At 40.6% G+C, this 27,695-nt stretch overlaps 1 protein-coding gene across 2 annotated transcripts in view; it reads right to left on the minus strand.

The window, feature by feature from the left end:
* Positions 1-27,695, minus strand: part of SLC4A10 (solute carrier family 4 member 10) — a 171,542-nt gene that overhangs the window by 24,169 nt on the left and 119,678 nt on the right. For both annotated transcript variants that reach the window (XM_067549364.1, XM_067549362.1), the window contains exons 11-15: positions 26,588-26,688; positions 23,337-23,511; positions 23,020-23,153; positions 20,677-20,922; positions 1,052-1,157 (exon numbers count right to left, since the gene is read on the minus strand). In XM_067549364.1, coding sequence (XP_067405465.1) covers positions 1,052-1,157; positions 20,677-20,922; positions 23,020-23,153; positions 23,337-23,511; positions 26,588-26,688 — 762 coding nt within the window. The remainder of the gene's footprint in view (positions 1-1,051; positions 1,158-20,676; positions 20,923-23,019; positions 23,154-23,336; positions 23,512-26,587; positions 26,689-27,695) is intronic.

Genomic DNA, 27,695 nt, shown 5'->3' on the forward strand with positions numbered 1-27,695 from the left:
GAAAGAATACAATATCCACTGAATTAACGTTTATAGGCTTTAGTTGATTAAACCAAGGCAAATCTCAGTTTTGCTTTTGAAAGGTTTCCCGCAGCCTAATTTTCTGAAAAGAAATTCATCATGATGAAAGACTACATTTGGTGCCTATGATGGTGACTCTGGCCCTGCCTACTGAAAAAATCAAACAAGCCTGGTCTTGTGAGTTACATGAGCCTGCCCCAGTTTTTTGTCTTTCTAGACTGAATTGTCATTTGGCTTTGTAAAGGAATGACCATTTACAAAGAAGAAAATACTGCATAAAAAATGAATATGTGTTCAAATATGCCATTTACAATCAAGCTTCAAAAGCTGCTGTGGGGAAGGAAAATGAAAAATGTTAGGTTCCCTGGCTCCATCCCCACCCTGAAAAATATATAATTCGAGAACAAATATTTTGTGTGTGAAAAATTACTTCTAAGAGTAATATGTTTTGCATTAGGTGCTGTAGAATGAAGGCTTGATTTCTTTTATATCAAGGAAACTTCAATAGTAACACAGTACATAGCTGATATTAAAGGAATGGGTAAAATAGACCTTTAACCACTATACTGGGAGGTTAACAAACCTTCCCCTTTCCCCATCAGGACAGCCTGAACAGCTGGAAGAGTATTCTAAGGGAAATAGAAGCTCATAGATTCCTTTTACACAAGGCTGCTTTGGTTTTGCCATCTGGTAGAATTGAGGTCAATTCCATTGTTGTTATTTGATGTGTTTAGACTTAATCTCAGTCATACTTCTCTGTTAGTATGTAAACATATTTTCAAAGCTGTGCACAACGATGCACATTCTTGCTTTAATATGTACTAACAACCATTGTATAATAATCTAGTGAAAGAGTTCTAAAAATGTTAATGATACAATATCTACATTAACCTTTGTTCAGCAAAGTACTGTGCCTTATTTAAACAATACGATCATAGCGGGAGCAGTGTAATTTATGAATATAACTACAGCAGAAAAGACAACATTCACGTTCATGGATTTATTTATTAGGTTTCAATATTTCACTTACTGACACCGTTAGGTTTCCCCAAGGTATGTCCGATGCAGAGATATTGAAGTCATTCCAGTATTGCACGGTCTTATTGCTAGGATTATCTGGCTCCACACAACTACATCTGGAAAGACAAAAATGGATTTTTCTTACTTACTTATGAAATTCAAACTCTTTATTATGCTTATGGCATTAATATATATTACAATTGTGCTTTACCTTTTAGTATGATTTTAATTCAGTGAATTCAGGTTATGGAGCTGAATGTAGATCACTAGTTAGCAGTACTGCTGGAGCATACTTCATAGTGAAGGACGTGTGCCCACATAGTACATAGCATTGTGGTGGCACATGTAACTGCTTATACACAATAACACAATTTTCTTTTTTATTCTGTTGCTGTACGCTGTATTTCATTAAGCACACTGGCTTGGTATTGAGTATGTGCCATTGCTAGTAAGCCCATGGCGCTGAAGTTTCCTTCATAGAGATGACATAATATTCATGGCTCTAGACTCTAGAGTCACGCATTCCTCATACTCTAAATGTGCTGTGTTTCCTCTCTCTCTCTTTTATAATGTCCTCTACATTTAAATCCTGACAAACCCACAGGTCAAATGCCAGGGTTCTGCAGTATCCCCAGGACATGCCGCACTGCATCAGCCATTTTCCCCCCTTCCCCACAGCTGCTCTTAAAGCTTCATTTTCATTTTAAGTTTGTATTTGAACACAGGAAATGTGACAGAGACAGCGTGGGAGGACGATCCTCCAAACAGGCAATTTAAAATCAAAATTAAGTCTTTAGTATCCGAAGCAGCTGCGGCAGGCTTGCTCATCAGCAGAGACTTAAAGAGTATGAACAGTACTTTGCAGATTCTGTAAGAAAAAATTCATGCCTTGCAGCATTCTTCAGTCAACCACACTTAAAATCTAAAGTACAAAACTAACAATAACAGCTTCAAAAAATGCTGTGCCCCACTTAGCCTTAAACATTGCATGGGCTGTGGTCTGGTAGACTAAGCGTAAAGGGTGGAAGTCACTAGATCTCCATTCAAATCCTGACTCCGCCACTGAACCACAGTATGCACTTAGACAAGTCACTAACCTTCTCTGTGCCTGTTTCCCTCTCCATAGAATAGGGATAAGAATTCTTACCCAGGTTTATAAAGTACTTTATGTTCTGCAAATTAAAACTTCTGCTCTCTATACAGCAAAGTACAAAGTAGTACTACTATATTTCCACTGAAGTACTGTACACGTGACCTCACACTTGCATTTAACATATGGAGATATTTTCTTTGTAGATCTCCTTGGTTTTACTTTAAATGAAATCATATTATTAAAAATGAAACGGAAAAAACAAACCCTAGCATCCCATGAATAAGGAACACAAAATAAAGCAATGGCATACAAAAACTTGAAAATGGATGCCCCGATCCAAAGTCACTTGACTCTTTCAACAAACTTCAATGGGCTTTGGATCAGGCTCTGGGCGCAGAGTAAGTATGTTAAAAAATTAGTTAAAATATTATAGAATAAAATAAATAGAACACATATGTTAATACTGGATTAAAGTAGCATAATAATGCTGATACATAACAATGTACCATTTACATTATTGTAAGGAAACACTTGGTGTTTGTGCAACAATGCACATGTGGATATTTCCAGTTACTATTATTTCCGATGAACACAGGGGACCAGAAGCTTACTGTCCCCTGAAGTCCAGTGCCAACTGCAGGTTGGCCAGAGAGTGGGATATGGCCCACTGGCTTTTGATTACAGAAGGCCACAAGGATATATGGTGACACTTTCTCAGTAGAAGGAAAGACTGTGTATGCCACCAATACTAAACTGTATACCTGAATGAGTTATAAATTATAAAGTTACATTTAAAAGTCAGATACAGTACACAAAAAGTTTCTAACCCCTTACAATCAGAAGTGTGACAACTGGTGAGAGAATTTAATAAATATTCTGACTGAGTAATTCACCTTTTGGAATTTCATAATTCTGACAATAAAAATCAGACAAACACCTGAAAATATTGGGTGAATTTTGTGGTTGGGTCAATCACATTCTATAATGCTATATAAATAGATTCCTTCTCACCAGCATTATCAGTAAGTCCTTCCCAGGGAGACATGAAGCTCTAGTTTAGCATTTACTAAATTCCATAGACATTGGTTGGTGGCAGACCATTTATATGCAAGATATGTGTATAAGTACAGTCCATATAGACGAAATCTTGAGCCTGCAACATTAAAGTCAATGTGAGTCTTGCCACTGATTTAAGTGGGAGCAGAATTAGATCCTCGGTGAGTGCATCAAACTCTTTTATTTTCTACCGGATACAAAGAATTAAAGTCAAAGTAGACATTCACTTTGTTTAAGACATCAGTTTGTTGTGACTATCACTGTACAAGTGTTGCTACAGGGGATACCGTAATGACAGCTTTAGGGAATTCCTCAGAAAATTCTGGCTTGATACTGAAGTGGACCTAGATGGCAAAAAATGAGATTTCAGCTCTGCCTCTTCAAATAATCTCAGGGCTCTGGGGAAAATATATCCTCCTGGGAGCTATGCAGCTAGCAGATGGATGTTTGCAATGACACAGGACAGCCTTTTCAAAACTACTAATCAGCAGGAATTTATTAGTCAAATTTATAAGTCGGCAGGAATACTGTGTTCAGGGATATTGGGTTAAAATGGTAAAGAAAAGTCTAAACACATAACTCTCCCATAACCTGTTATCTTCCCCTTGTTTGGTTAGAGGGTCCCTCTGTGCCTTGGCCTGGAAGACAGACTGGCCCTGCCTAATAGTCCTCAACTGGAATCCTCTCTTCTGCTGGGAGAGCAAAACAATACGAATATTTTGTCCTCTTGTGGAAATTCCAGTTGTAAAATCCCACAATAGTCCATCTCTTATCAACTGACCTTTCCTTTTGGGAACAGTGTAACATTTTCTGTTGAAGATCAGCCCTTCACAATAATTAATGTCTCTCTCCTGTCTGGTGATGTACACAGTCACAGAGGCTCCCAATAACCCCCCCTCCCCAAAATATTATCTTACAATATGGGATACAGATGCTGTAAGTGAGTGTGATGAAATGGGAATATTTTGTAGTATTTTTATGAATCCTGTTTGTGCGTCAGTTTCCCCTATGTGCTGCATTGTTATCTAGTAGGTGGAAAAGGAATGCTTACTCTCAGGGCAGGTAAGACACAGGTGTGAATGGGACTAGCTGTCTGGGACTAAGTGGGTCATTTGAAAAACACTGGCAGAGTCGGACCCCCATATCAATGGAGAATCCATGAAGACAATGACAAATCCAATCAAGGGGACATTTACACCTAGCAACTAGCGACCACAGATTGCCCCTCCTCTCTGCAGGAAGCCACCAGCATTTCCCCAGCTGGAGAACAAAGGACTGGGAAGGGGAGAGGTGGGGAATACAGGTTGGCTGCTGGAAGGAGTCAAGCAGGGCTCTCATCAGGAATTGATGAAGGAAATCAGATGGGGAAAACAGACAGAGCTTGAACCAAGGGTTCTCTACAGCTTGGCTCTGGGCTAACCAGAAGGGACTATACATTAGCCTTCATTTCTTTATATTACCTTAAGGACTTCCTATGCTGTGTTCTAGTTAATAATCCCTACTGTTTTGCCAGCGCTGTATGACTGTCACTGCAAATGCTGGGCAAAATGCACTAATCCCTGAAGAGTGTACAAGTTTCCACAGGAGTCTGCCTCAGGTGGACTTCCTGAAGGTAGCTCATGGGATGAAGCAAGAGTGTTGCAGTCCCAAAAGGCCCAGTCTGAAGAGGTGGTGAAGCCATGTAGCTTACTCTAGAGGAAGAGCAAGGGCCCTAGGGGATCAGGCACACTGAAGAGGTTTCTCCTAGACCTAGAGACTGCTCCAAAACTGTGGCCATATCACCAATCCTGTGGATTTGTGACAGTAACGCATGACACAACACACCAGCATTTCAGTAATGTCTAAACACTGAACACATTCTTATGAATCTAATACGTATATTAACAATGCTAACAAACAGGTGAGCCAGGCTGATTCCAGCTATGTAGTTGTCAGTGTTCAATTGAGACATGGGGACCTTGGCATGAGCTGGCACTTGGTCTGCCAATGTCAGAGCACCTATCTATAAAAAGGGTAATAATGACTACCTAGGGAATTATAGACCAGTCCCCTTAACTTCAGTTCCCAGAAAGATAATGGAGCAAGTAATCAAACACTCCATAAGCATCTAGGTGATAATAAGGTGATAAGTAACAGTCAACATGGATTTGTCAAGAACAAATCATGTCAGACCAACCTAATATCCTTCTTTGACAAAGTAACAAGTTTTGTGAATGGGGGAAGCAATAGATGTGATATATCTCAACTTTAGTAAGGCTTTTGCTATGGTCTCATGTGACCTTCTCATAAATAAACTAGGAAAATATAGCCTCGATGAATCTACTTTAAGGTGGGTGTACAACTGGTTGGAAAACCATACTCAGAGAATAGTTATCAGTGGTTCATAGTCAAGCTTGAAGGCAACATCAAGTGTGTGCCCACAGGGATCCATCCTGGGTTCAATTGTATTCAATATCTTAATAAATGACTTGGAGAGTACATTTTTCAAGTTTGCAGATGATACTAAACTGGGAGGGGATGAAAGTGCTTTGGAGGACAAGATTAGAATTGAAAATGATCTTAACAAACTGGACAAATGGTCTGAAATAAATAGGATGAAATGCAATAAAGACAAATGCAAATTACTACGCTTAGGAAGAAATAATACACAATTCACAAATACAAAATACACAAATACAAAATGGGAAATGACTGCCTAGGAAGGAATACTGCAGAAAAAAGTCTGGGAATTATAGTATATCAAAAACTAAATATGACTCAACAATGTAATACTGCTGCAAAAAAAAAAGTGATTATTCTGGTATGTATTAGTAGGAGTATTGTAAGCAAGACATAAGTAATTCTTCCATTCTACTCAGCACTGATAAGGCCTCAACCGGAGTACTGTGCCCAGTTATGGGCATCTGGGCAAGATGTGGGCAAATCGGAGAAAGTTCAGAGGACAGCAACAAAAAATGATTAAAGATCTAGAAAACATGGCCTGCAAGCAAAGATTGAAAAAAATGGGTTTGTTTAGTCTGGAGAAGAGAAAACCGATGGATGACACGATAACAGTCTAAGTACATAAAAGGTTGTTATAAAGAGGAGGGTGATCAATTGTTCTCCAGTGAGGACAGGACAAGAAGCAATGAGCTTAAATTGCAGCAAGGGCAATTTAGGTTAGACATTAGGAAAAACTTCCTAACTGTAAGCGTAATTGAGCACTGGAACGAATTACCTAGGAAAGATATGAAATCTCCAACACTGGATGTTTTTAAGAACAGGTTTGACAATCACCTGTGAGGGATAGTCTAGATAATATATAGTCCTGCCTCAGTGCAGGGGACTGGATGAGATGATCTATCAAAGTCCCTTCCAGTCCTATGTTTCTATGAGTCTATAGAACCCCCTTAACACGGCCAGAACTACACTGCAAAACAATAGAAGATATTGAATTTAGCCATCTGAAGTGGAAACTCCACAACAGAAGTTGGTCCATTAAAATATATTATCTCACCCATCTTGTCTCTCTAATATCCTGGGACCAACACAGCTACAACTACACTGCATACCTTAACACCTGTGCTCTTTGTTTCAGGTCCCAGTCACACTTTTTTCACACATATAGGGGTTCAGGAAGGAGAGGGGCTGTGATAGGATAGGTAATCACTCATCCATGTTCCAGAAAGTCCCTGAGGCCAGCAGTCATTAAAAGTTAATGACCCTTGTATCTCCAACATAGATCTATTCACATGTTAATGATTACTGATAGATCATTCACGTCAATGTGACCTATATCCATCCATTCAATGCTTATTCCCCTTCTCCCAGTGAGTGTCTCTGGAAAGAAGCTGAAAGTACTTGAGACCAAGTAGGTACAAAAGTGAGTGGGTAACTTGAGTCACACAAATAATTTTCATAAACACAATACATTTCCCACGCTTTCCACAAGCACCATATGAGACATAGATATCAAGACACTCCCTGTTCAGTCTAGAAACAGACTCACACAAACAAATCCTAGAGGGAGGAATTACTCTAGCTCTACTGAAAAATATTAATACATTTTTGTGTTCTGACCTCATTTTAGGCCTCTCAGAAGAAATGAGTCTTTGGGAAGGTCTTAATGTGTTAGATGGGGTCGGGTTGGGCTTACTAGAATTGGGGGATTATTCCACAGATAGAAAGCAACATAGAAGAAAGCATGAGGATAAAATGGGAGACAGTGATGAAGGACGCATTTATGCTGTTATCACTGGCAGAGCAAAGGAACAAGAGAGAACATAATGTGAAAGGAGCTCTGAGATGTATGTTAAAATAGGTAAAGGAGAATACAGCAGCAATAACATGAAATGAAAGTTCCTTTCATTACTACTTTTTCCTGTAATACTGAGCTAAACCCTCAGGACTAAAGTAAAATATTTTGCAGTGTGCTCCAGTTGTGGTTTTCTCTTCCTCAGAATATTGTCTGTGGTGTGACAAAATGGTGCACACAAAGCTGGAGTAAGTAATAGCTCACTGTCACTATTGCAGGTTCAAAGAGTCCGTGTAGAATGCTAGAAAGATAAAGTTTTATGGTTAGCAACTACTCAGCACACAAGGCACACTGTCTGACCTACAGCAGAGTTCATGCCTTGTTCCAATCAAACAACAATGGGCTATGGACATGTCTACAAATGGGTTTTTAAAGTAATGTAGTTAAGCTTTAAACACCATTTTTGCCAAATAATATTCTTTACTGCCCTTTTTGGAAACAGTAATAAGCCAGCACCTTGGCAGTCATCTTGGTTATGCTAATAGATACCTAATGATTTACTAGGAAGAAGTTGCTATTTTCACAGACAAAAACACAGACAAGGGGAAGGCTTGCCAGTAGTGAGCCCGTAGGTGTTATTATGAACAAAAATAACATGGTAAAACTACAGCACCACTGTTGGCAGAACTATATTATCCTTTTTCTCAACCTAGTGACAAAATGCTGCTTTTTGCATCTTTGGCCTTTTGGCCAATGCTTTACCTTAATGCAATGGGTTCTCACATTCTCTTTATCACATTTCTCTTTTCTTGGACGAACTTCAGATATTACCTCACCCTCCTTGTCTCTCTAATATCCTGGGACTGACATGGCTACAACTATGCTACATATATGACAGGACACATTTAAAATATCAGCATAAAGAAATGGCAAGGGATCTGGTTCTTGGGACTGTGGGAGGAAGGATAAATGCTGAGCTATTGAGAAGAAAATCAGGAAAACAGAAATCTACAAATTTAAAAACAATTCCTCATTTTGTTACCATTTCCTATAATTCATGAAGATAAACCTTTGCTAACTGAGACTCTGACTTTTTTAGAATGCAGTCCATGCACTGTCAGCAGCTCCATAGTCTGCAACTATGGCCAATAATGGGTTAATGTTCAGAAAAGAAGTTCTACTATGTGGGAGGCATTTTTCACACTGACACTTCATCTAAAAGCTTTCACGAAGAAACGGTTCTGAGATGTGAGCTCAACCCCCCTTCCAAGACAAGAAACATCTCTCTGTAACAACAGATTTGATCTAATAGAAGTTTAGAAATATGGTACTATGTGTTCTATATGGAGAATGTTCATTGTCACTTGAATTCTGATTGTTAGAATGTACTGTATCCATGGCTTAAGAGACAAATCAATAAACATATCAAAACTAGCCAAAGTCTTTTTAAAGTCCTCATAATCCTCAGAAATTATGTGGTTTTCACTCCATAACACCTGAAAACTGGATGATTGAGGGATGGGAATGGGCCAGGTGGGAGTCCTCTCTAGGGTTTCCAGAGCAAAAGAGGTGATAGTGAAGGGGGTGTCAGCAAGTGGGAAGTGAAAAGGGCACATGTCATACCAGCAAAAGAGAGACAGAAGAAGCAGCAGCTGGGAGGAAGGGGAGGGTAGCAGCTGGGAGAGTAGTTGGATGGTAGGTGGGGTAGAGTTCTGGCAGATGGCAGGCACAGGTGGAGGGAAAAGGGAAACAGTAGCTGTGTTGAAGCTGGTATTTGTCCAGGGCAGCAAGGAGGAACTGCATGCTGAGGTTAGTGTAATTTTGGGAAGAAGAGGGAAGTCACTGGAGGATAAGGCAACCAGGAGGGATAGTAGTAGGAGGGATCAGCAGGTGTTACAATGCACAGAGAATGAACTTCCATAAACATTTAAATTAAAAATAATTCATTAATTCAAACTCAGTTTTACATCTGTGGTGCTAATGAGGAATGCTGTAAACCAGGAGTCAAATTCTGTCCTGGCTTACCTTCCCTGCAGTTCCATTCATTTCAGTTACCACAGGACTTTGCAAGATAAAAATTAACAGAATTTGCCTCTAAGTAAACTGTGTCTTTAATTTACAGACACAGTGAAACATCTAAAGCTGGCACGCATTCAGCACTGTATGTGCAAAACTAGTCTTCATGATACATTGCATAGGCATTGATTTCTATACGCCTCATAACACATGCCAGATTGACATGAACTTGGCTTCTTAAATAAATCAAAGAGTGGGATTTTCTACTCCTAATTCTTAAGTACATGTCAATACTAAAACAGATTGTAATATGCATACTACTATGCCAAGAAATCACTTTGAAATTATTCAATGTAATCTGTTAATAATTGAGTAACTTCTGGTGAAGAATTATTTGGTTAAGAAACAACATGAACTCATCATTTTGAAAAAAACAATCCAATAAAGAAAGACATAGTGTCTAAGATTATGTCTACAAAGCACACAAGCCTGAGCTCTGACCCAGATTTAGGACCAAGCCGTCCTTCTAGCCACACATAAAATTAGTCTGATTCGGGCCAGGAACCCCACTGGACTCTGCCGGGGGGGGATATAGGTCAGAGCCTGAGTCCCACTGTAGGGGGGGAATAGGTCAGAGCCTGAGTCCCACTGTAATATGGGTCAAAGCCTTGGTATTTTGCAGTGTGGATGAAGCTCAAGTCCAGGTCATCTGCCTCGGGTCATCAACGCTAACCTTGTGCTACCCATCCATCCCATAATTTCCCATTCAGCTCCCAGGAAGCAGAAGCAACCTACTGGTATAGATACAGCTTCTCAGCATTTAACCCATCATTTCCACGCTCAGCTTGAAACAGTCAACCCTCACACATATCAATACAGCCAGCACTAAGAAGTCTTGCATCTAGCATGCTGCTAGCTGGCCAACGGAACACAGCTGGATTCTGGTTAACCTTAGGCATGAGGAGAGCAAGACATTCAATTTCAGCAAGAGCACAAGAAATGATTATGTCTACAAAGCTATATCTGAGCAGCTGTCACCACTGGGGATTGACTGGACAGCAGAACATTGCACAGAGCAGACTGAACGGCTGAAAACAGGAGTACTGCAAAATCAAAGATTCTAACAGCACCTCTGGGAATTCCCCATTTTTCGGCCTCTTTTATGAGGAATTCGACTGGAAACTGCAGTGATCACTGAGCCCACAGTGATGCATCACTATCTGCTAGGCAGGGCTGGCCCTCTCTCCCTAGTCACAAGCACCGCTGGAGTGCAGCCTGGTTGGATGAGGGGCCAGAGGTGACTCCGGTGCTGAGGACAGTAACTGAAGAGGTTATAGCAGCTGCTGCACATCCTAGATCCCTACTTAGAGGAGCTGTGTGGGGAGCAGCTGATTGCAAAAGTGGTATCAGAGCAAGCCCTGGGGAGAAGGCGACTGTAGAAACGGTATCAAAGCAAGTGCTGAAGATGGAGCCTGGTAAGTTTCTCCTCCCATGTTTGTTGTTATTAATATATAAATAGAAGGGATTTTTTAGTTAGTGGCCCTATTAAGTTATTAATACAAGCAGGGGTTTTGGTGCACTTCTGTTCAAGGTAGAACCCATGCCATTCCCCTAGCAGCCCTTTCTTCCTCCTGACGCCCCATGGAATTCAAAATGAACATCGCAAAAAAAGAAAAAAATGAAACAAACAGTTGTGGCGTTTTTACTAGTTACTCGCTGATTGTTATAAATATGGGCTGGGGCTCCACAGTTAACAGCCTCATGTACCCCTCCTAGGTAATACAGAGCATCTTATAAATCAGCCACGCCTGCACTGTCATTGGATTACCTGTAAACTGAGTCCCAAGAAACCCGGCTGTTACAGGTCCAAACAAAACCAAATGTGTATTTAGTCCATTGCTGGCTTTAATATATTAATTCAAATTACAGCACAGGGTGGCCGTCCATCTGTGTTAGGAGTCCCCTTGGCAGGCAGGATTTGGGTCAGTGCATAGATGCAAGGTGCTTGTAAGGAGGATGAATTACATCTTCATGCTAACTCAGCATCTTGTTGATTTTACTAAGAATTTCCCCCCATTGTTGACTGGTGATGAAAGTGAACTCACGGAGTAGGAACTCCAGATGATCTGCTATGTGCCAGGGCAGAGCACACTTATTAGGGCCACCTCTGTAAATCAAGAGCCCCCTACATTGTGACACACACTGGTCAGTCACTAGATGCCTAAAGTTCATGCTTCCACATGGGGACCTCTAGAATATCAATGTTCTCCAGCACTTGCCCTGCCTGAAAGGATTGAAAAATCCATAGCTAGACCACTCATAAATGTTCTTATTCCTCCCCACCCTGGAAAATAATCAAGGAGATATAGAAATCATTTCAACTGAATTTTTATGTTGCATCTTACCATGATATGTGAAGTCTTTCAGTGTTGCTCCAAAGGATGTCTAAAGTGGCTGATGTTTGTGTGCATAAAATAAAGCCCACAGATAAAAAGTATAATCTTCTGGCCTTTAATTAAAGTAGCTTCTTTGACTGAGGCACCAGGTGCCTGAGGAATTAGACCCACCTACTACAGGCAAGGAGAAAGTCCAAGATGAGCTGATGGGAAAGATTCTACTAGATAAAACAAACCAGCAGACAGAGTTCCAGAAGGACTAAATGGAGTATCAGAGGAATATGGATGTCAGATGGATGGAAAGAGAGTCAGAGACTGCACAACGCAAGAAGAGATTGGTGGACAGATTTTTGGAGCATGACCACAGGTTGAAGGTGGAAGACAGAGCAGAAGGACCTATTTGAGCAGTGACTTGCACTCATGGCTACCAGACTGCAGGCTCCACTGCCATCTTCACCTCCTAAATGCCTTGAGTCACCTCCATGCTGCTGTGTCTTGCAGGCTATGCCATCTTTGGACAATTCAGGGACTGGCTGGACCACGTCACAGGCCATGAACAATAGCACACAGAACAGATAAATATAACCTCTACATTCATCCACTCCAGTCCAGCTGCAATCCGCACATGCAAAATGCACCAGAAAGTCCAAGGAGAACAGAAGAACAGGGGCACACAGGAATAGCTGAACATGTCATCTGCGAACATGCATCTTTCACTGTTTTGGCGCTGAGTTTGTTTACTGTGTTTTAAGTTTTGATGGCAGCTGGTCTGCTTTTCTGGTTCTTACTTTGGTATGTAAATACCTGCTTACACTTAAATATTGAATTTGCACACAGAGTTACAATAGCAAGTTTTTTTGTATGTAATGTTAAAAGTGGCACTAACTTTAAAAAAATGTCATTACATGTCCATTCTCAATAATTTTCATAATAAAAATTTACAAAAAGTGTCATCACAGTAATCCACCCACTGAAAGTTGAAGCACATGGCTGATATTGATAAAATGCATAACAGGTTTCCATATATTTTATTAAAGTGTTTCCAAAATTCATAATACGTAATACCAACACATCTAAAACAAATCCCCACATCCATACACAGCACAGCCTCAAATACCATTTCATTCCCTTTCATGCATAGGACCATGCAAACCCATTATGTGGGTGCACCAGGCATCCCTGATATCCATTGCGCATGTGGATCCAGCACAGTCATGATAGGTACTCTGTCTGGATAGTGTGCCTGTTCAGAAATCCAGCAGTGTCTTGAGTCCACTCCTGGCAAAAAGGTTCCTACTTGTGCTTGCAGACATTGAGCAGAGCACAGCAGGACACAATAACATTGAAGATATTGGAATCCAAGCGGTTGTGAAGGCAGTGCCAATGGGATTTCAGTCTGCCAAATGCCTATTCCACCACCATCTTGCAGCTACCAAGTGTGTAGCTGAACCGTCTTTTGCCAGGTCCTCTGAAATCAGGGTACAGTTTCATAATCCCTGGCAACAGGTGGTAAGCAGGAGACCCTAGAATAACCATGGTGACTCTATTTGTAACTGCTCTCTGGAAGACCTTAATTGCCTCACAAACCTGTGCCACAACAACCCACACAGTTGATACTCCAAACTGGTTAGCCACAGATCTGTAACAGTCTGGGGTAGTCGGCTTCAGGTGGTTACAGCGACCCGATCATGGACCCTCATGTGGGTGTTGTGGCACTGCAGGGTTTGGGCAAGCTGATCACAAACCTCCATGAATGTTTGCTTCCTCATGTAAAAATTCTGGACTTGATGGTCAACCCTGATCCACATGATGATGTGGACCCACCAATCTATGCTTGTGGCCCTACTCCAGAAATGATGGTCTACATGGGGAATCTGCAGCTAAGGCAAACAGGCATGAGCAGTATCAGCTGGGTTGCAGCTGGCGTGTTAGTATCTGCCTCCGAGATGTGCCTTCAACAGGTCAAAACCCTGCAGCCAAAATGTCCATCAGTGTCCTGCAGATGCTGTGCCTGATTCCCAAAACTGGACTGACAGCATGACGTGGAGTGAAGTTCTTCCGCTGCATTGTGATCCCCACTGATGGCTCCGGCTGCTGGAAGCTTTCAGCATACAATGCTCGGTTGGATGTGCTGATAAACTATCACCACACTTCTAGTCAACTCCCATGGGACAGACAGACAAGTTCTTTGACAGCTCACTGTGAATGAAGCTATAAAGCAGCTAGACTGCAGAGGGCACTAGGAACCCTGGGGTAGGATGGTATAAATCCATAGACACTGAAATTGTGACTCGGGATGGGGTAGTGCAGTATGGACACCCCAGGATGGTTGTGAGGCCTTAGTTTCTAGTGCAGTGCAGACACTCAAGCACAGGCTTGGAAACATCAAGTCTGTAGGTGCGGGTCACACAGATCAGGCTTATTATGCTCTGTAGATATACCCTTAAGGTCTCAAGAACCCAGAAACATCAAGCAAAGACGTGATTTGAATCCCATATTTAAAGATAAGATAAGCAGCATTTTAAGCTACTTAAGAATACTGGATCGTTGTTTTTAAAGCAGAACTCCTTTCACCTAAGATGCCTATTTTGTTCTGCTCTTCAGCTCCTGTTAATATTTTTAACTCATATGATTGGGGGAGAGGTCGGAGAAGCACTATGTTTTTAACAAAGAAGTCTATCTACATTAAAACTTCGTTTCCCCATATACCAATGCTCCAGATAGGCCTCACCTAGAAGAAACATTTGATAAACACTAGCAGAAAGCAGAAGGAGGAGGAGGAGAAGGAGGGAGGGTGAAATGAGGAGAGGTTGCCATGCCAACTTACAAGCACCAAGGACAACACAAGTATGAAAAGGTTACAGTAACAAAAAACAAGCCAAAAAGTATGTGCACACCACATAAACAGATTACATGTTTATCTGACCTTAGTCAGAGTTGCCATTTTAATTTCTTCAGGGCAATACTCCTGAAAAAAATATTCACAACTGTAGCACATTGAAGAACATTATAAAGGTAGAATTTGCATTTGTTTCGAGTTAACTATTCTGACTATTACTATTTTTCATTATTTCTGAATGCCTGACATAGTCCCTGCTCTAAAGATGTTACAATTCCAGGCCCCAATCCTGCATTCACATATGTCCCCACTGAAGTCACTGGGGTCGGGGTTTGAGTGCGTTGATCCTCTTGCATATAGCTCATTGCAGGATCAGGACCAAAATTCAGACAGATGCAACAAGTGAGGATAGTAAACAAAAAGAGTGGGGAGAGAAGCAGGACAAGAGCTACATTAACTAGATCATGTGGTTACTCAGTTAAAGATGGTTCAATTCTTTGAGGCTGTTGTCTTTTGTTAAATTTTAGTTCACTTCTTGAAGGTAAATTGGCAGAAATGAAATTTTAGGAATGATTTTAGAATGACTTACAATATAGTTACATCCAAATACTTATGTCTACTTGTTAGAAACTGGTTATCCTAGTTATTCCTTTTACTGTCTTCTGCAGTTTATTACAGGAGGGACTGGTAGCAACCCCTATCTTTAGGTTGCGTAATACTTTCCGTTAAAAAGGATACTTGCAATGTTTTCTTTTGAGATGCTGCCACACCTTCTTTGTTTGCAGCAGAACTTTGATATTTGGAATCCCCTCCGGCTACAGAAGAGCATTTTCTTTGTCCCGTGAAATTCCATTCAGATGTGGCTGAGATAAAGTGTTAAAAATCATCATTTCCTTTCTCTCACTTGTGTTCCTCAGGAAAATGTTGGCATCCTGCCAAAAATCAATGACCATTCTGAGGCCAAGTTCATGCCACCATCAAAGAAGCAGAAACAGTAACATTTTAAGTACACACAGTACACTAGAAACACCAGGAAGCCCTAAAGTAGTTGGGGGAGGGAGGGAAGGAGAGGAAACAGCTGAGCCAGGCTCGCCCCCACCAGAAGTTTCCAGACTCAGCACATGGCCCCAGTGCCCAGCCTTCTCATAGATCCATAGTCTTGAAAGCCAGAAGGGACCATTATGATCATCTAGTCTGACCTCCTGCACATTGCAGGACACAGAACCTCACCCACCCACTCCTGTAATAGATCCATAACTTCTGATGGACTTATTGAAATCCTGAAATCATGACTGAAAGGCTTCCAGTTACAGAGAACCCACCATTTACACTAGTTTAAACCTACAAGTGACCTGTGCCCCATGATGCAGAGGAAGGCCAACACCCCCACGGGGTCACTGCCAATCTGACCCAGGAGAAAAGTCCTTCCCTACCCCAAATATGGTGGTCATCTGGACCGAGAGATTTTAGATAAGACCCAACAGCCAGTCCCTTGGAAAATAATTCTCTGTAGTAATTCAGAGCCCTCCCATCAAGTGTTCCATCACTGGCCATTGGGGATATTTGCTACCAGCAGTCGCAGATTGGCTATATGCCATTGTAGGCAGTTTCATCATAACATCTCCTCCATAAACTTATCAAGCTCAGTCTTAAAGCCGGTTAAGTTTTTTGCCCCCACTGCTCCTCTTGGAAGGCTGTTCCAGAACTTCTCCACCCCCAGAGGCAGGGAATTCTGGAAATTTAACAGTAAAACTTGAGTTTTCCAGGTTAGCTTTGAAGATTCAGCTAGAGTCTTCATTGGAGCAGGAGATATAAGTTACATCTTGGGTAGACATACTTGCACTAGTTATGATGGAGTTCATGTGCTAAAAAGAGCAATGCAGCTGCAGCTGCAACTACACAGATGCCAGGATGGGTCAGCTTCCCCAGGTATGTACCTAGGGTTTCAGAGAGGGAAGCTAGCCCATCCCACCACCCATGCTGTCAAAGCTACTGCTGTTTTTAGTGTACTAGTTCGACCAGAGCCAGCATGGGTATATCTACCCAAGACAGAAATTACACTTCTAGCTCCAGAGTTGACGTGACCTAGATAAACTTTGGATAAGCATCCAAATAGAAACGAATCTCTCAACCTTTTGAAGTTCATTACAGAAGAATTGCCAAGGGTTTGCTAACAATTAAAAACTTATTTGGACAATTTTGCAAGAGGAAAAAGCAAACAGCTGCCTCAAGGGCATAATCCTTGGCACAGGCAAGTGTGCTCCTAGATGTCAGAGCATGTCCTGAAGCAATGGCAGTATGATGCAAATTGTCAGTATGGACACTGACATCCCATGTAACAGTTGAAGATAAAGGAAAAAGAACAGGTGTGGAGCCAAGTCTTGAAAATAGAATTGTTCAACCTATGTAAGCTATAAACTTCCAACTATGTAAGGCTGGAAGATAGGAGGTCGGAAGAGGTGTGTTTTTAACAGAAGATGTGAGGATCTGAAGGGCAAAGAATTTGAATGAGATTTGGCGATTACAGCAGTTAAACTGTGAGGTGTCACTGAAAGCTTTTCCTGATAAAGGCCAGTATTCAGAGGTCCATCTAATATGATATCTGCATTAAGTCAGTCACTGGGTTTGGTATTAATGGGGCCAGCTGGCATAAATAATCATAGGGCATGCATACAAGGTGGAAGATATGGATATAAATACTAATTAGGACTACACAAAGTGGAACATAATGTAAAAGTGCAAATAAATGTGCATTTCCATAACTGAAAGAAATTCGTGATTAACCAAGAAAAGATGCCCAAAACGAGGACCCTATAAAGAAAAAATAAGTGTAGAAAATATGACATCAGACATTTGATGTAGATAGTTAAATAATGTCAGTACAGTATCATCTGAAACAATAAAGTGATAGGTATTTGGAAAACATCTGAAAAGCACATGCCTTTTGCGGAGTTGTGCTTAGAAATTCTGACACTGTTTGGCTGATATTCCAATGTTATAGGACAGGAAGTCCCAAAGCTACAGTTTGAGGAGATGATGACAATTTGGTTGGCACTCTTCTTCCTGCTGTCAGTGCCCTGCAAGTTCTACATGCAATGAAAGGCAGCAAAAAGAAAGTATACTGTAGATACTCATTAAGGGAGCATAGGAAGTACACGGTTCCCCCTCACAAATATATCAGGTGTTCTAAGGACTCTATGTAAGTATAATTTAACAGCAATTATTTTTATTTTTAAATGCCACCATTGTCAATTGAGTTACGATGATAATGTTATCCCTTAAAATATGGAGACATATACTACTGCAGCTCTGCTGTACATAGGAAGCTGTTAATTGTATTTCCACAATAACTTGAACAATATGTGATTAATGTGTGATTAAGGTAAACCCATGAGGTGTTTTTAAAGTCTGCTTGCCATCTCGGGCCCAAATAAAACAAGATTTGGTCTTCATGTAACATTTCAACTGTTCATGAACATAAATACTATGAGAACACCAGAGCCCATTTCCTTTTGACCCATAAATGCTCAGAGGTATTGAGGCTTCTGAAAAGACCACACACAGCCCCGCCACCCCCACACACATATACTCAAAAACACACACATTAGACCCCTTACAGATCCTTAAGGTGAAATCCTGGCCCCATTGAAGTCAGTGGAAAAACTCCTATGAATTCATTGGGGCCAGGATTTCATCCCTGGGGCATTTACAGATAGTCTGCTTTGCCTGAATGTGCATTTGGAGAAAAGCTAATAAACCCATGTCTATTCTTTAAGTTAAAATACCACAGAGGAAGAATACTTGCACAATATGATGAGAGAGTATATACACATCTAACCATAACTTATTGAAAAGTTTGAGTCAGTCACGGATTCTGTGATTTTATGTAACCTCCGTGACTTCAGTCCCGGGCAGCAGGGGTTGTGCTGTCAGCCCCAGGCGACAGACTCCGCTGTCAGCCTGGGTGGCGGAGCTCCAGTGTCTGTGATTTATTGTTTATTGCCCACATCTTATCTGTGACTTTTACTAAAAATACCCGTGACAAAATCTTAGCCTTACTGACTATCTATAAAGCGAATGTGTATGTGTGCTCAGCTCCAGATTCACTACCTATATTTTCAAAGAAAACAAAATACAACATTTCAATGCTTCTTGGTCCTTTTCTTTTCTTTTTTTTCTTTTCTTTTCCCCCCAGCTCAAAATGCAAATGACAGGTTTGGCCGAGTCACTGTTATTCTCCCTTGGAACAGGAGGTGGTGGCCTTGCCCTAGTGTTGCTGTTTCTTGATCCCACTCTCCTTACGCAGAGAGTTCATGTGAGTTCAGCAAAATCATTTAAAAAAACCATACTTCTGGAGAGACTCTCCAGCCTGAGAATGCTTTTTGACATGTTTCACTTGCTGAGGAGACTGGCCTTCATCAGCCCCAGGGTGCCACTGAATTCTGTCCTTTTTCATTAGACTATTTTTTTCTCATATAACGTAAGTGACTTCATCTGCTCTTACTTCTCAATAACTGTCCTTGTTAGCTTAGTTTACTTCTTTATTTTCTGAATCTCTTCACCCACATGCATCTTTCAGAACTCAACAATAAAGTGAAGATTCTTAAGCTGAGCAAGCCAAACCAAAAAACTCGTTATTAAACGTCACAGAGAAGACCCAGTAACCACAACCTGATGCTGACAGGTACTGAGCACCTGCATTCTCACTGATTTCACTTTTCAGGTTCAGACCCCTAATGCTATAGTCTGGAGATCATATTCTGCTCTCCCTTAAATGGGAACTATATCCCTGTAAGGAGAGGCAAAATTGCATATGCAAAAATGACAACAGAGAAATACTATGTAAGTGTTACTTTATAATTTATTAAAATAAAATTTAAAACAAAGTGCTTGCAAAGAAAATTATAGAGCACTGATACTACACTATTGTAAGGAATCATTCAGCAATATATTAAGTAAAAATCCAAAAACTAAAGCTGTGCAAAACCAGGCCATAGTGCCTTTCATGTCAAAACACCTTATACAGTTTACATATAGGAATCATTTCACTCACTACAGAAATGCAACCCTTTCTGATGTGAAATGCATCAGCATACAGTTCAGGACTGTGATGTGAGGAAGAATATCGTGTCTATTTAAAATGAAAAGGAGAATTTAATATGTAGGGCAGGGAGACCTGTCTATATTAGGAGCAGAACTGAGCTACATTCATGTTAAAATTAATATTTTGCAGTTGCATAGCATCTCACATCCAAATATCTCAAATTACTTTACCAAACTAGTAATTAATTTAATTTATTAACACTGAGGTTGGAAATATTGGAATTCTATCTGATTCAGCCAGATTTCTCCCGAAAGGCTCCAGCTGGAAAGCATACCCCCTACTAACCACCTTCCCAATATACCTCAGTGTACCAAGGGCAGAATCCTGTCCCAGGTAAATCAATATCCCTTTTTAAAAAAAGATCTTTATACTGATGGGAGGAGGAAGGAAATAGAATTCAAGAAAACAATCTTCATAAAGCTAAAATTTATTGTAAAAGAAGGGTCCCATCCCATCCAGTTTTAATGAAGGCAAAAATGTCACCAAAGTCAACTGTAGTTCTGCCTGTCGCATCATAGTGCAGTCAAGGATAAACCAAATTTACCCACTTCTCATTTAAGGAATGTGGAGTTTAGTTTAGGTTAGTTATCCACTTTTTTTTAAAACACCACTACACCACCACGTCAGCACAGCAGAATCAGGCACTAACAGGTGTTATTCCCTTTCCCCCCCAATATATGCAATTAGCTCCCATTATGATCACATGGACCAAGAGGAGAAATGACTCCTCCAGGACATATAGTAACTATAGTTCTGAAAAACATTGGATTACTCTATCACATCCATAGGTTGTTGAATGTCAAGCAATGTGTCTCGAGCATGAAAGTGCTTTTCCTGATGTATACCATTATGTATGAAAAAGAAGGTGCCATGGTTAACAAAAGAAATCTTACTTACGAGTACTGAGTGAGCAGTTCCAAATCATTATGCATGTTGATTGGATACGTCTCACTGAGATGAAATAGCTTCTCTAAGGCCTCATAAATGAAAATGATGCAGATAAGAGAGGCAAATGCTTCTTCAGTAAACCGGGTAATGTAACAGACTAGGGAGCTTGCATCAGTTGCAACAAGGATGATGCATAAAGTTGCAGTCCATAGTCCAATGCTAGCTCTTAAAGAAAGGTACGATAATCCATATTCTCTAAGGAAAGGGGGAAAAAAAGATAAATTAACAGAAGCTTATCCAAGAGTCAAAACATTATTTCATAAACACAGAAGAGGAAATACTACAAAAATCCACTCTGATGTTTATAACCTCTCTTGACCTGCCAAATGCAAAAGTCATCTCTAAAAATACTGACTCCAAGGAGGCTGTCCATCTGCAAGATGCAAAGAATACAGCTAGCTCTAATGCCCAACTCAAGACTAAAGTACAGATGTGAGCAGAACCTGCTACTTTGTGAATGCTATGGTGTATTAACATCCACCTTGCTCCCTCGTGAAGCTACACTGTAGGCAAATACTGCAGTGGTTAGCTCACTAAGGAGGGAACCTGTATAGTAGGTCATGTAATGCATTTTTCACCTTTATAAAAAAGAACTAGAGATAATCTATATAGATATAGTCATATTATTCATTTCCCTCCTGTTTAATAGGATTGAACACCACAAGTTATAAAATAGACCATGAATTTCAATTGTACTTTGCAGTGGCTGGATCCTTTTTTTTCACTGAAAAACCATATTAAAATGTAATTCATGCTCTCAGTTAATTCAGGATTTTTTTCTTTTTATTTTATTGTTTGCTGTCTCACTGTTTAAATGAAAAACAAATGAAATGCTTTAAACATTTCCCAATTGCATTTTTTTGGTAAAAAAGAGAAAGTGGTGAAGAATTGTGGAGGCAGTTTTAATTCAGAATTTCTTTCCTTTCATGAAATGAAGTCAGATGTCTTCAAGATGAATTTTTATCTGACCTGAGTATCCTACTTAAATGAGGTAGTTGTGCATGAGAATGCATCCTCAAAGGTGACCTTTGGATATACTCTAATCCTGAATAGGCAGCAAAAGTGGTAGATGCTTATATCTGCTAGTTTTCTTCAACTTCAAGAGTACAGGACAATAAGTGGTCGTGATCAGCAAGAAAGCAGTCATAGTAGTCTCCCAGTCTTGCCTCATTCACACAGACTCTCACCCTCCTCACTCTGTCCACAACCTAGAGCAAAATCCTCTGTGCTGGCTGTACATAACCATACACGGGGCATGCTAGTGCCACATATGATCCAGGCTAACCTGCACCAAGATTTGGGAGATCTTCCCCTCATGGAGATGGGAGGGAATGACCTTGGGGACCTGACAGGGCCTCCCATTCTGTACTGCTCATCAAGAGGATCAGGAGGTTTTGCTCTGCCATCAACCCTCCCGTCTCAGAAGTCCCAGTTGTAAAAATGAGGCAGACAGAATAGATGGATCACATGGGAAGAAGTGTGTAGGACAGGTAGCCATCTGCTCACATCAGGCCACAGATTTCAGGAACCCACCATTACTGGCTGATAATGTAGGCACAATTTTCACCCATGTTGTGCCAGAGGGATTTTGCTTACAGTGTATTAGCATATAAGTGAGAATTTGTTCCCATGTTTCAATGCAGTTTTGTTTTTTGGTTACATTTTATTTAGTTATTTTTCAAGAGACAAGGCCAAGGAGAAAGGTTATATCACATTTATTCCATGGATTAGGAGATGGTGCTCAAGTCCAGTACCTGTCTGCTTCACCATGGTATGCTTTTATGAATGATAAAAAGCTGAAAAGCCATGAAGTGTGTCTGATTTTACAGGGTGAATTCCATTCATGAGATTTAAATTTAATAATTTTGGAACAGGAAACTATCCAATACCAATCTGAGTTTGTATTCTTTTCAGAACAGTTTTAAAGTGAAAAATAAGCACTTCTTACCATTAACAGTCCCCTTTGTTTTGGTCACTGCATACTTTCTAGTGTGCCTCTAAAAGTCTGAGCAATGTTTCCCACAATCCTGACTTCTCATCTTATGGTAGAAGGTATGGATATCTCTCATGGACTAACATGGGATCATGCCCTTTGTTATATTTCTAATTTTATACAGATTGTCCTCAATTAAAATGTAGTTCATGACATCACACATGAAAAAGGTAACCAAATGTAAATTACACATAGGCAAATGTTCAGCACGCTGCCAGGGGATGTATAAGTATGATTTAGCCACACGCATATTGAAAACATCCTCTGAAAGTTAAAATAATGAAAATTACTTCACTTACTTGCAAAATTTGAATAATATCTTTTCAAACACCAGCACTGGCCCTGTGCTGCCCAGTATAGTCAGAGGCTGTCCACCAAAGAGAGAGTAGGCTATTCCAGTCATGGACGCGCCAAACAAAGATTCTATTGCACTCTGCACGTGAAAAGAAGATTGTACTTTCAGAGGTTTTCTATCAAAGTCCAAGTACTGTATGTTACAATGCAGTTTCAGACTGCAACATTTTAAAGGCGACTCATTCAATATTAAGAAAACACTAACCACAAACCTAAAAAAGTAAATGTGTTTTAAAAGTTCAGATTAAAGTAAAACACATACTATACGACCTTCAGTTGCTTCTCCCAGCAGACCGCCAAATGTGATGACAGGAGACATACAAGCACAGTAGAGAAATAGAAATGATGCTAGACACTGTAGACTGAAAGCATCCCTGAAGTCACTCCAGAAGAAGGGAGCTTTTCTTTTGATATCTAAAATCAATCCCCCAAAAAACCTAAGAAAAAGGGAAAAAAAAATAAAGACAGAAAGAAAGAGAGTTCCATTTGCTTTCACCACTGGGATGAATTATGAAGCCTGTGCATGCGAAACCTAAGGTAACTGTATCTCCTGCTCCTGAGTGCCTCACACTCTTTACAGTATTTATCCTAATAAAGCTGATGTGAAGGAGGGCAGTGCTATTCTCCTCATTTCACAGAGAGGGAACTGGGACTAGAGACACCAAGTGACTTGCTCACAGTCACACAGGAAGTCTGTGGTGGAGCAGGAACTTGAGTCCAGGTCTCCCAAATCCCAGAGCTAGTGCCTTAAACCAGTGAACTATCTTTCCTCTTTTTCATCTCACACCTGCTACAGATACAGAATAGCTCTCTAGCATCTTTACTCATGTTGAGTACTATTTTGATCCATGAGTAGTCCACTGAGATTGCTGGAACTACTCACAGAGATGTATAATACTTAACATAGGTAAGGGAGGCTGGATATTTGCAGTTTAAAATATGTTCTCAAAAGAAGCCTTCTAGGGTGAGTTCTTGCCCTCTGCAAAACCTAACCAAGTTTTGTACAGTATTAGGAAGCAACAGGATACATTTTCATAAATGGTATAAGATTGACACAGCCTCTGGGCCAAATACTCTAGTCAAGTTAAATAAATAACTCATTCAGCACCTGGACTGAGTTTCTGTGGTGGTGAGGGGGCATCTGCGCACACACTGTTCAAGACAATCCAAAAAGTAGCCCCGAGGGAGATGGGACAGAGAGCAAACAACAAAAGAGATTTCTTAAATGGCAATGGCTCATATGTAAACCCAGTTCATGATCTCATGTCATTGTTGTCTTTGATAGTTATAAATAATAGTTCCTTTAAATCAAGTAAAAATCTCCATAATTCCATTAACTTTAATTCAGCAACACTGATTTACTGCTGCTGAGGGTCTGGCCTAAAGTCTTTTACTTTACAGAAAAGGACTTCTTTATATAAATAATTTTAATAAAAATGTTGTATGGCAGGTCCTGTTCCACAGAGAACACACTGAGCTAACTGTAACACTTCAAGTAACACCCATTCTCCAAGAGTTGTGTCCTCCATCATAGCACTTCCACATATCTCTCTCCTTGATTACACCTATCAAGCTCTCAGACTCTTTCAGAATTTCTTTGGGTGAGTGCAGCTTCCAGTCTTCCCTGTTCCCACTCTATACTGTCTGTCCTGAAGGACTTTATTCTCAGTCCCCTCTGCTTCTTCCTCTATTCTCTCTCTCTCCCTGGGCTAATTCAGATGGTCCCCTGGCTTTAATTATCTCTTTGTCAATGTCTTCTAAAGCAACCTCCAACTCTTCCACTCATATTCAACTCTCACATCTTCAAATGCCTCTCAGACATCTGTGTGTCTGTGCTTCTGCCGTCTGAGATGCAACATGGCAAACACTCTCCTTTTTCGTTCCATACCTTCATATCCCCTCTTTTCTCCAGCATGGATGAGAATGCCACTGTCATTTCACATCATCCAGTTTCTCACTACAGCCTGTTGCTTCTTCCTCTATATTTCTAAAATATAGTCTCCTCCATTCCTACTGCAAAAGCCCTTTTCCATGCCTTCATCATCTCTCCCTTTGATCACTGCAACTTCATTCTCTTTGGACCTGACTTTTTCTGTGCAGTATATGCACAGTAACCCACTAAGATGTGTATTAAAATCAAACTGATCTCCAATATTTTTATTTGACAACCATCAAAGTCATAAAAGCCTAGATTTTTTAAAAGTTGCTAGAGGGTCATGCACAAAAATACTTCATTATTTGCATGCGTGCATTGCACTTGTGCCTAGAATTACCACAAGAGCATACACAAATGGATATCATAATGTACATTTGCCTGCATAAATGCCCTGTTTCCAGGCACAAAATGTACTTGATCATTGATATTTAAAAATCTAGCCTCAAGCGTATTATTTGTTGGAGCTGAATGCAGGATATAATAGGATATAATCTTCTCAGGATAAGGACTGTGTTTTCCTTTGTGATTTGTACTGCACCAAATACACTCAATAAATAAATATATTAAAATTATGAGCTAGATCCTTCCCATCAATCCATCTACTTTGCTCCATTCCAGCAGTACAAAAATGCTAAAGCTGGTTTCACAAATCTCTGGATTTCCCTTGCATAACAGGAATTCCTGAGTGGTATCATTGGCATGGAGCCTCTAGGATACCTCTTCTCCCTTGGCTCCTGATATACTGAGTATAGCTGGGTTAAAGGGACATGGCTGACATGTCGTTGCACTCTGACAATCTCTAGCTATCAGAATGGCCCCTTGGGACTGTAAGCAGCCAGCCATAATTTTAGAGCAGTGCTGAGGTTGCTTTAAGTTTGATTGGAGGGGATGAACTATCTCCTGGCCAATCCCAAGGTCAAGGAGGGCAAAAGTATGTCTTAAAAGAGTGCAGAGAGAAGGATATATGGAGCATGATATATAGAACAAAAGGATATATGATGATATGGCACTTGGGGAGCCCAATAAAAGCCTATGTGTTTAAAAATATAATATTAGAAAAGAACATACACCCATACTTTAGGTCCTCAGACACGTTTGCACACAACAATCATTCATGTCAATGGGAGCTGCATATGTTAGGGAATATTTTGGCCTAGTGTGTTTGAGGAAAAGCGAGAGCTGCACAACTCTGCCTCTGAACATGCTCAACAATAAAATTGTCTAAATTTTCATCACAAATGAGAGCAGGCCTCTTCCACCAATCCTTTCACACTATACAGAACAAGCAGCATTAATCATGATTACCGGTGGCTTGACCATCATATATTATTGAGAAAAGAGCTTACATTAAACAAAGAGAGTAGAAAACATAGACCATAGATAACTAATGGTGTAAATTAGCAACTAAGAGCCTGTTTCTCCACTTATTTAGAGATACATAAATTAAGAATAACTCCATTACCATGAACTCAGTGACATGCTATATCAGCATGGCTGAGAATCAAGCAATTAGACTTCCTCTTGGAAGTATGTTGCTTAAAAAATTAATATCACATTTAAACACATTTTCCACTAACTTTCCAGTCCGTTGCAATTCTGGTCCACTATGTCCTCCAAGTGGTTCTGGGTCCCCATGAGCTGCTGTTCCATTTGGCACTCCTGGGATCTTACGCTTCTCCTGCAAGAAAGAAAAGACATTTTCTATCGAGTTTAATCCAAAATACAGTTTTAGCAAAGGACACAATTAGGCATGTGGCGTAGTCAGTTATTTTTCCTGTAGACTATCCTTTTCAGTTTCTATGCATTCGTGAAAGGGATGTGCACATATAAATTATATGTATGTGTCCATTCTGTCTAGTGTTGTCATTTGATGAAGCTGTGCTGACTTCAAATAGGTTGGGGTGCTATGACCAACAGAAGTAGCTTGCAAGCAGCAGGATACAGCAGCATGGCTGATCAATTAGTAGCACTGCTTCTGAGCTTCCGAAGTAACCCTCTCTCAACAGGAGCAGAGATGGCCAGAAGTGAGATGGTTTCAGTCAGTAGGAACTCTCAGTGGTGGCCATGGTAATAGCTCTATCCAGTGTCAAACTGCTTCTCTTCAAGAGGAAGGCACAGCAAAGTCCAGATGTGGGCAGGGGCTAGAAGCTGGACCCCTGTCCCAGAAAAGGTGTTACTGACACCATCGAGATACACTGGCTACCGAATAGGTTAGTTTACCCTGCGGTCCATATCGACCACCACGTTGGGCAAATAACAAGTCTGCTGGGATTTCACCTCTGCCCCACAAGCTGCTAAGCCACAGCAGGGAGGGATCAAAGGTACTGCTGCTATGAACCAGAGAGTAACAAAAGGGTCAGTCAAGACTGTAGGACAATCCCTTGCTCCATAGCTATACAGGTCCACCAATTTTTTTTAATGTAAGCAAATAGGGACCCTCATACATATATTCCTGATACCCTCTCTCCTTTTGTGAGGGGTCCTGTTGGCCAAGGTCTACAGTAACTCCCAGAGCACGGACAGAAGAGGTTGTCTTACTCGGGGGGGAAAAGGAGGTGGAGGACTTCATTTACTTTACGTCTCTACCTCCCTGCTAGCAGAGAAGCACCCACCTCCTATGCAGCAGTTATGACTCATCTCAGAGACCCTTCCATGTTCCAGAATTGCTTAGCTCAGTGCGCAGTG

Source organism: Emydura macquarii, unplaced genomic scaffold (assembly GCF_026122565.2).
Source record: "Emydura macquarii macquarii isolate MOO-44397 ecotype Brisbane River unplaced genomic scaffold, CSIRO-AGI_Emac_v2 contig_1253, whole genome shotgun sequence".
In the NCBI taxonomy this organism is placed as follows: domain Eukaryota; kingdom Metazoa; phylum Chordata; order Testudines; family Chelidae; genus Emydura; species Emydura macquarii.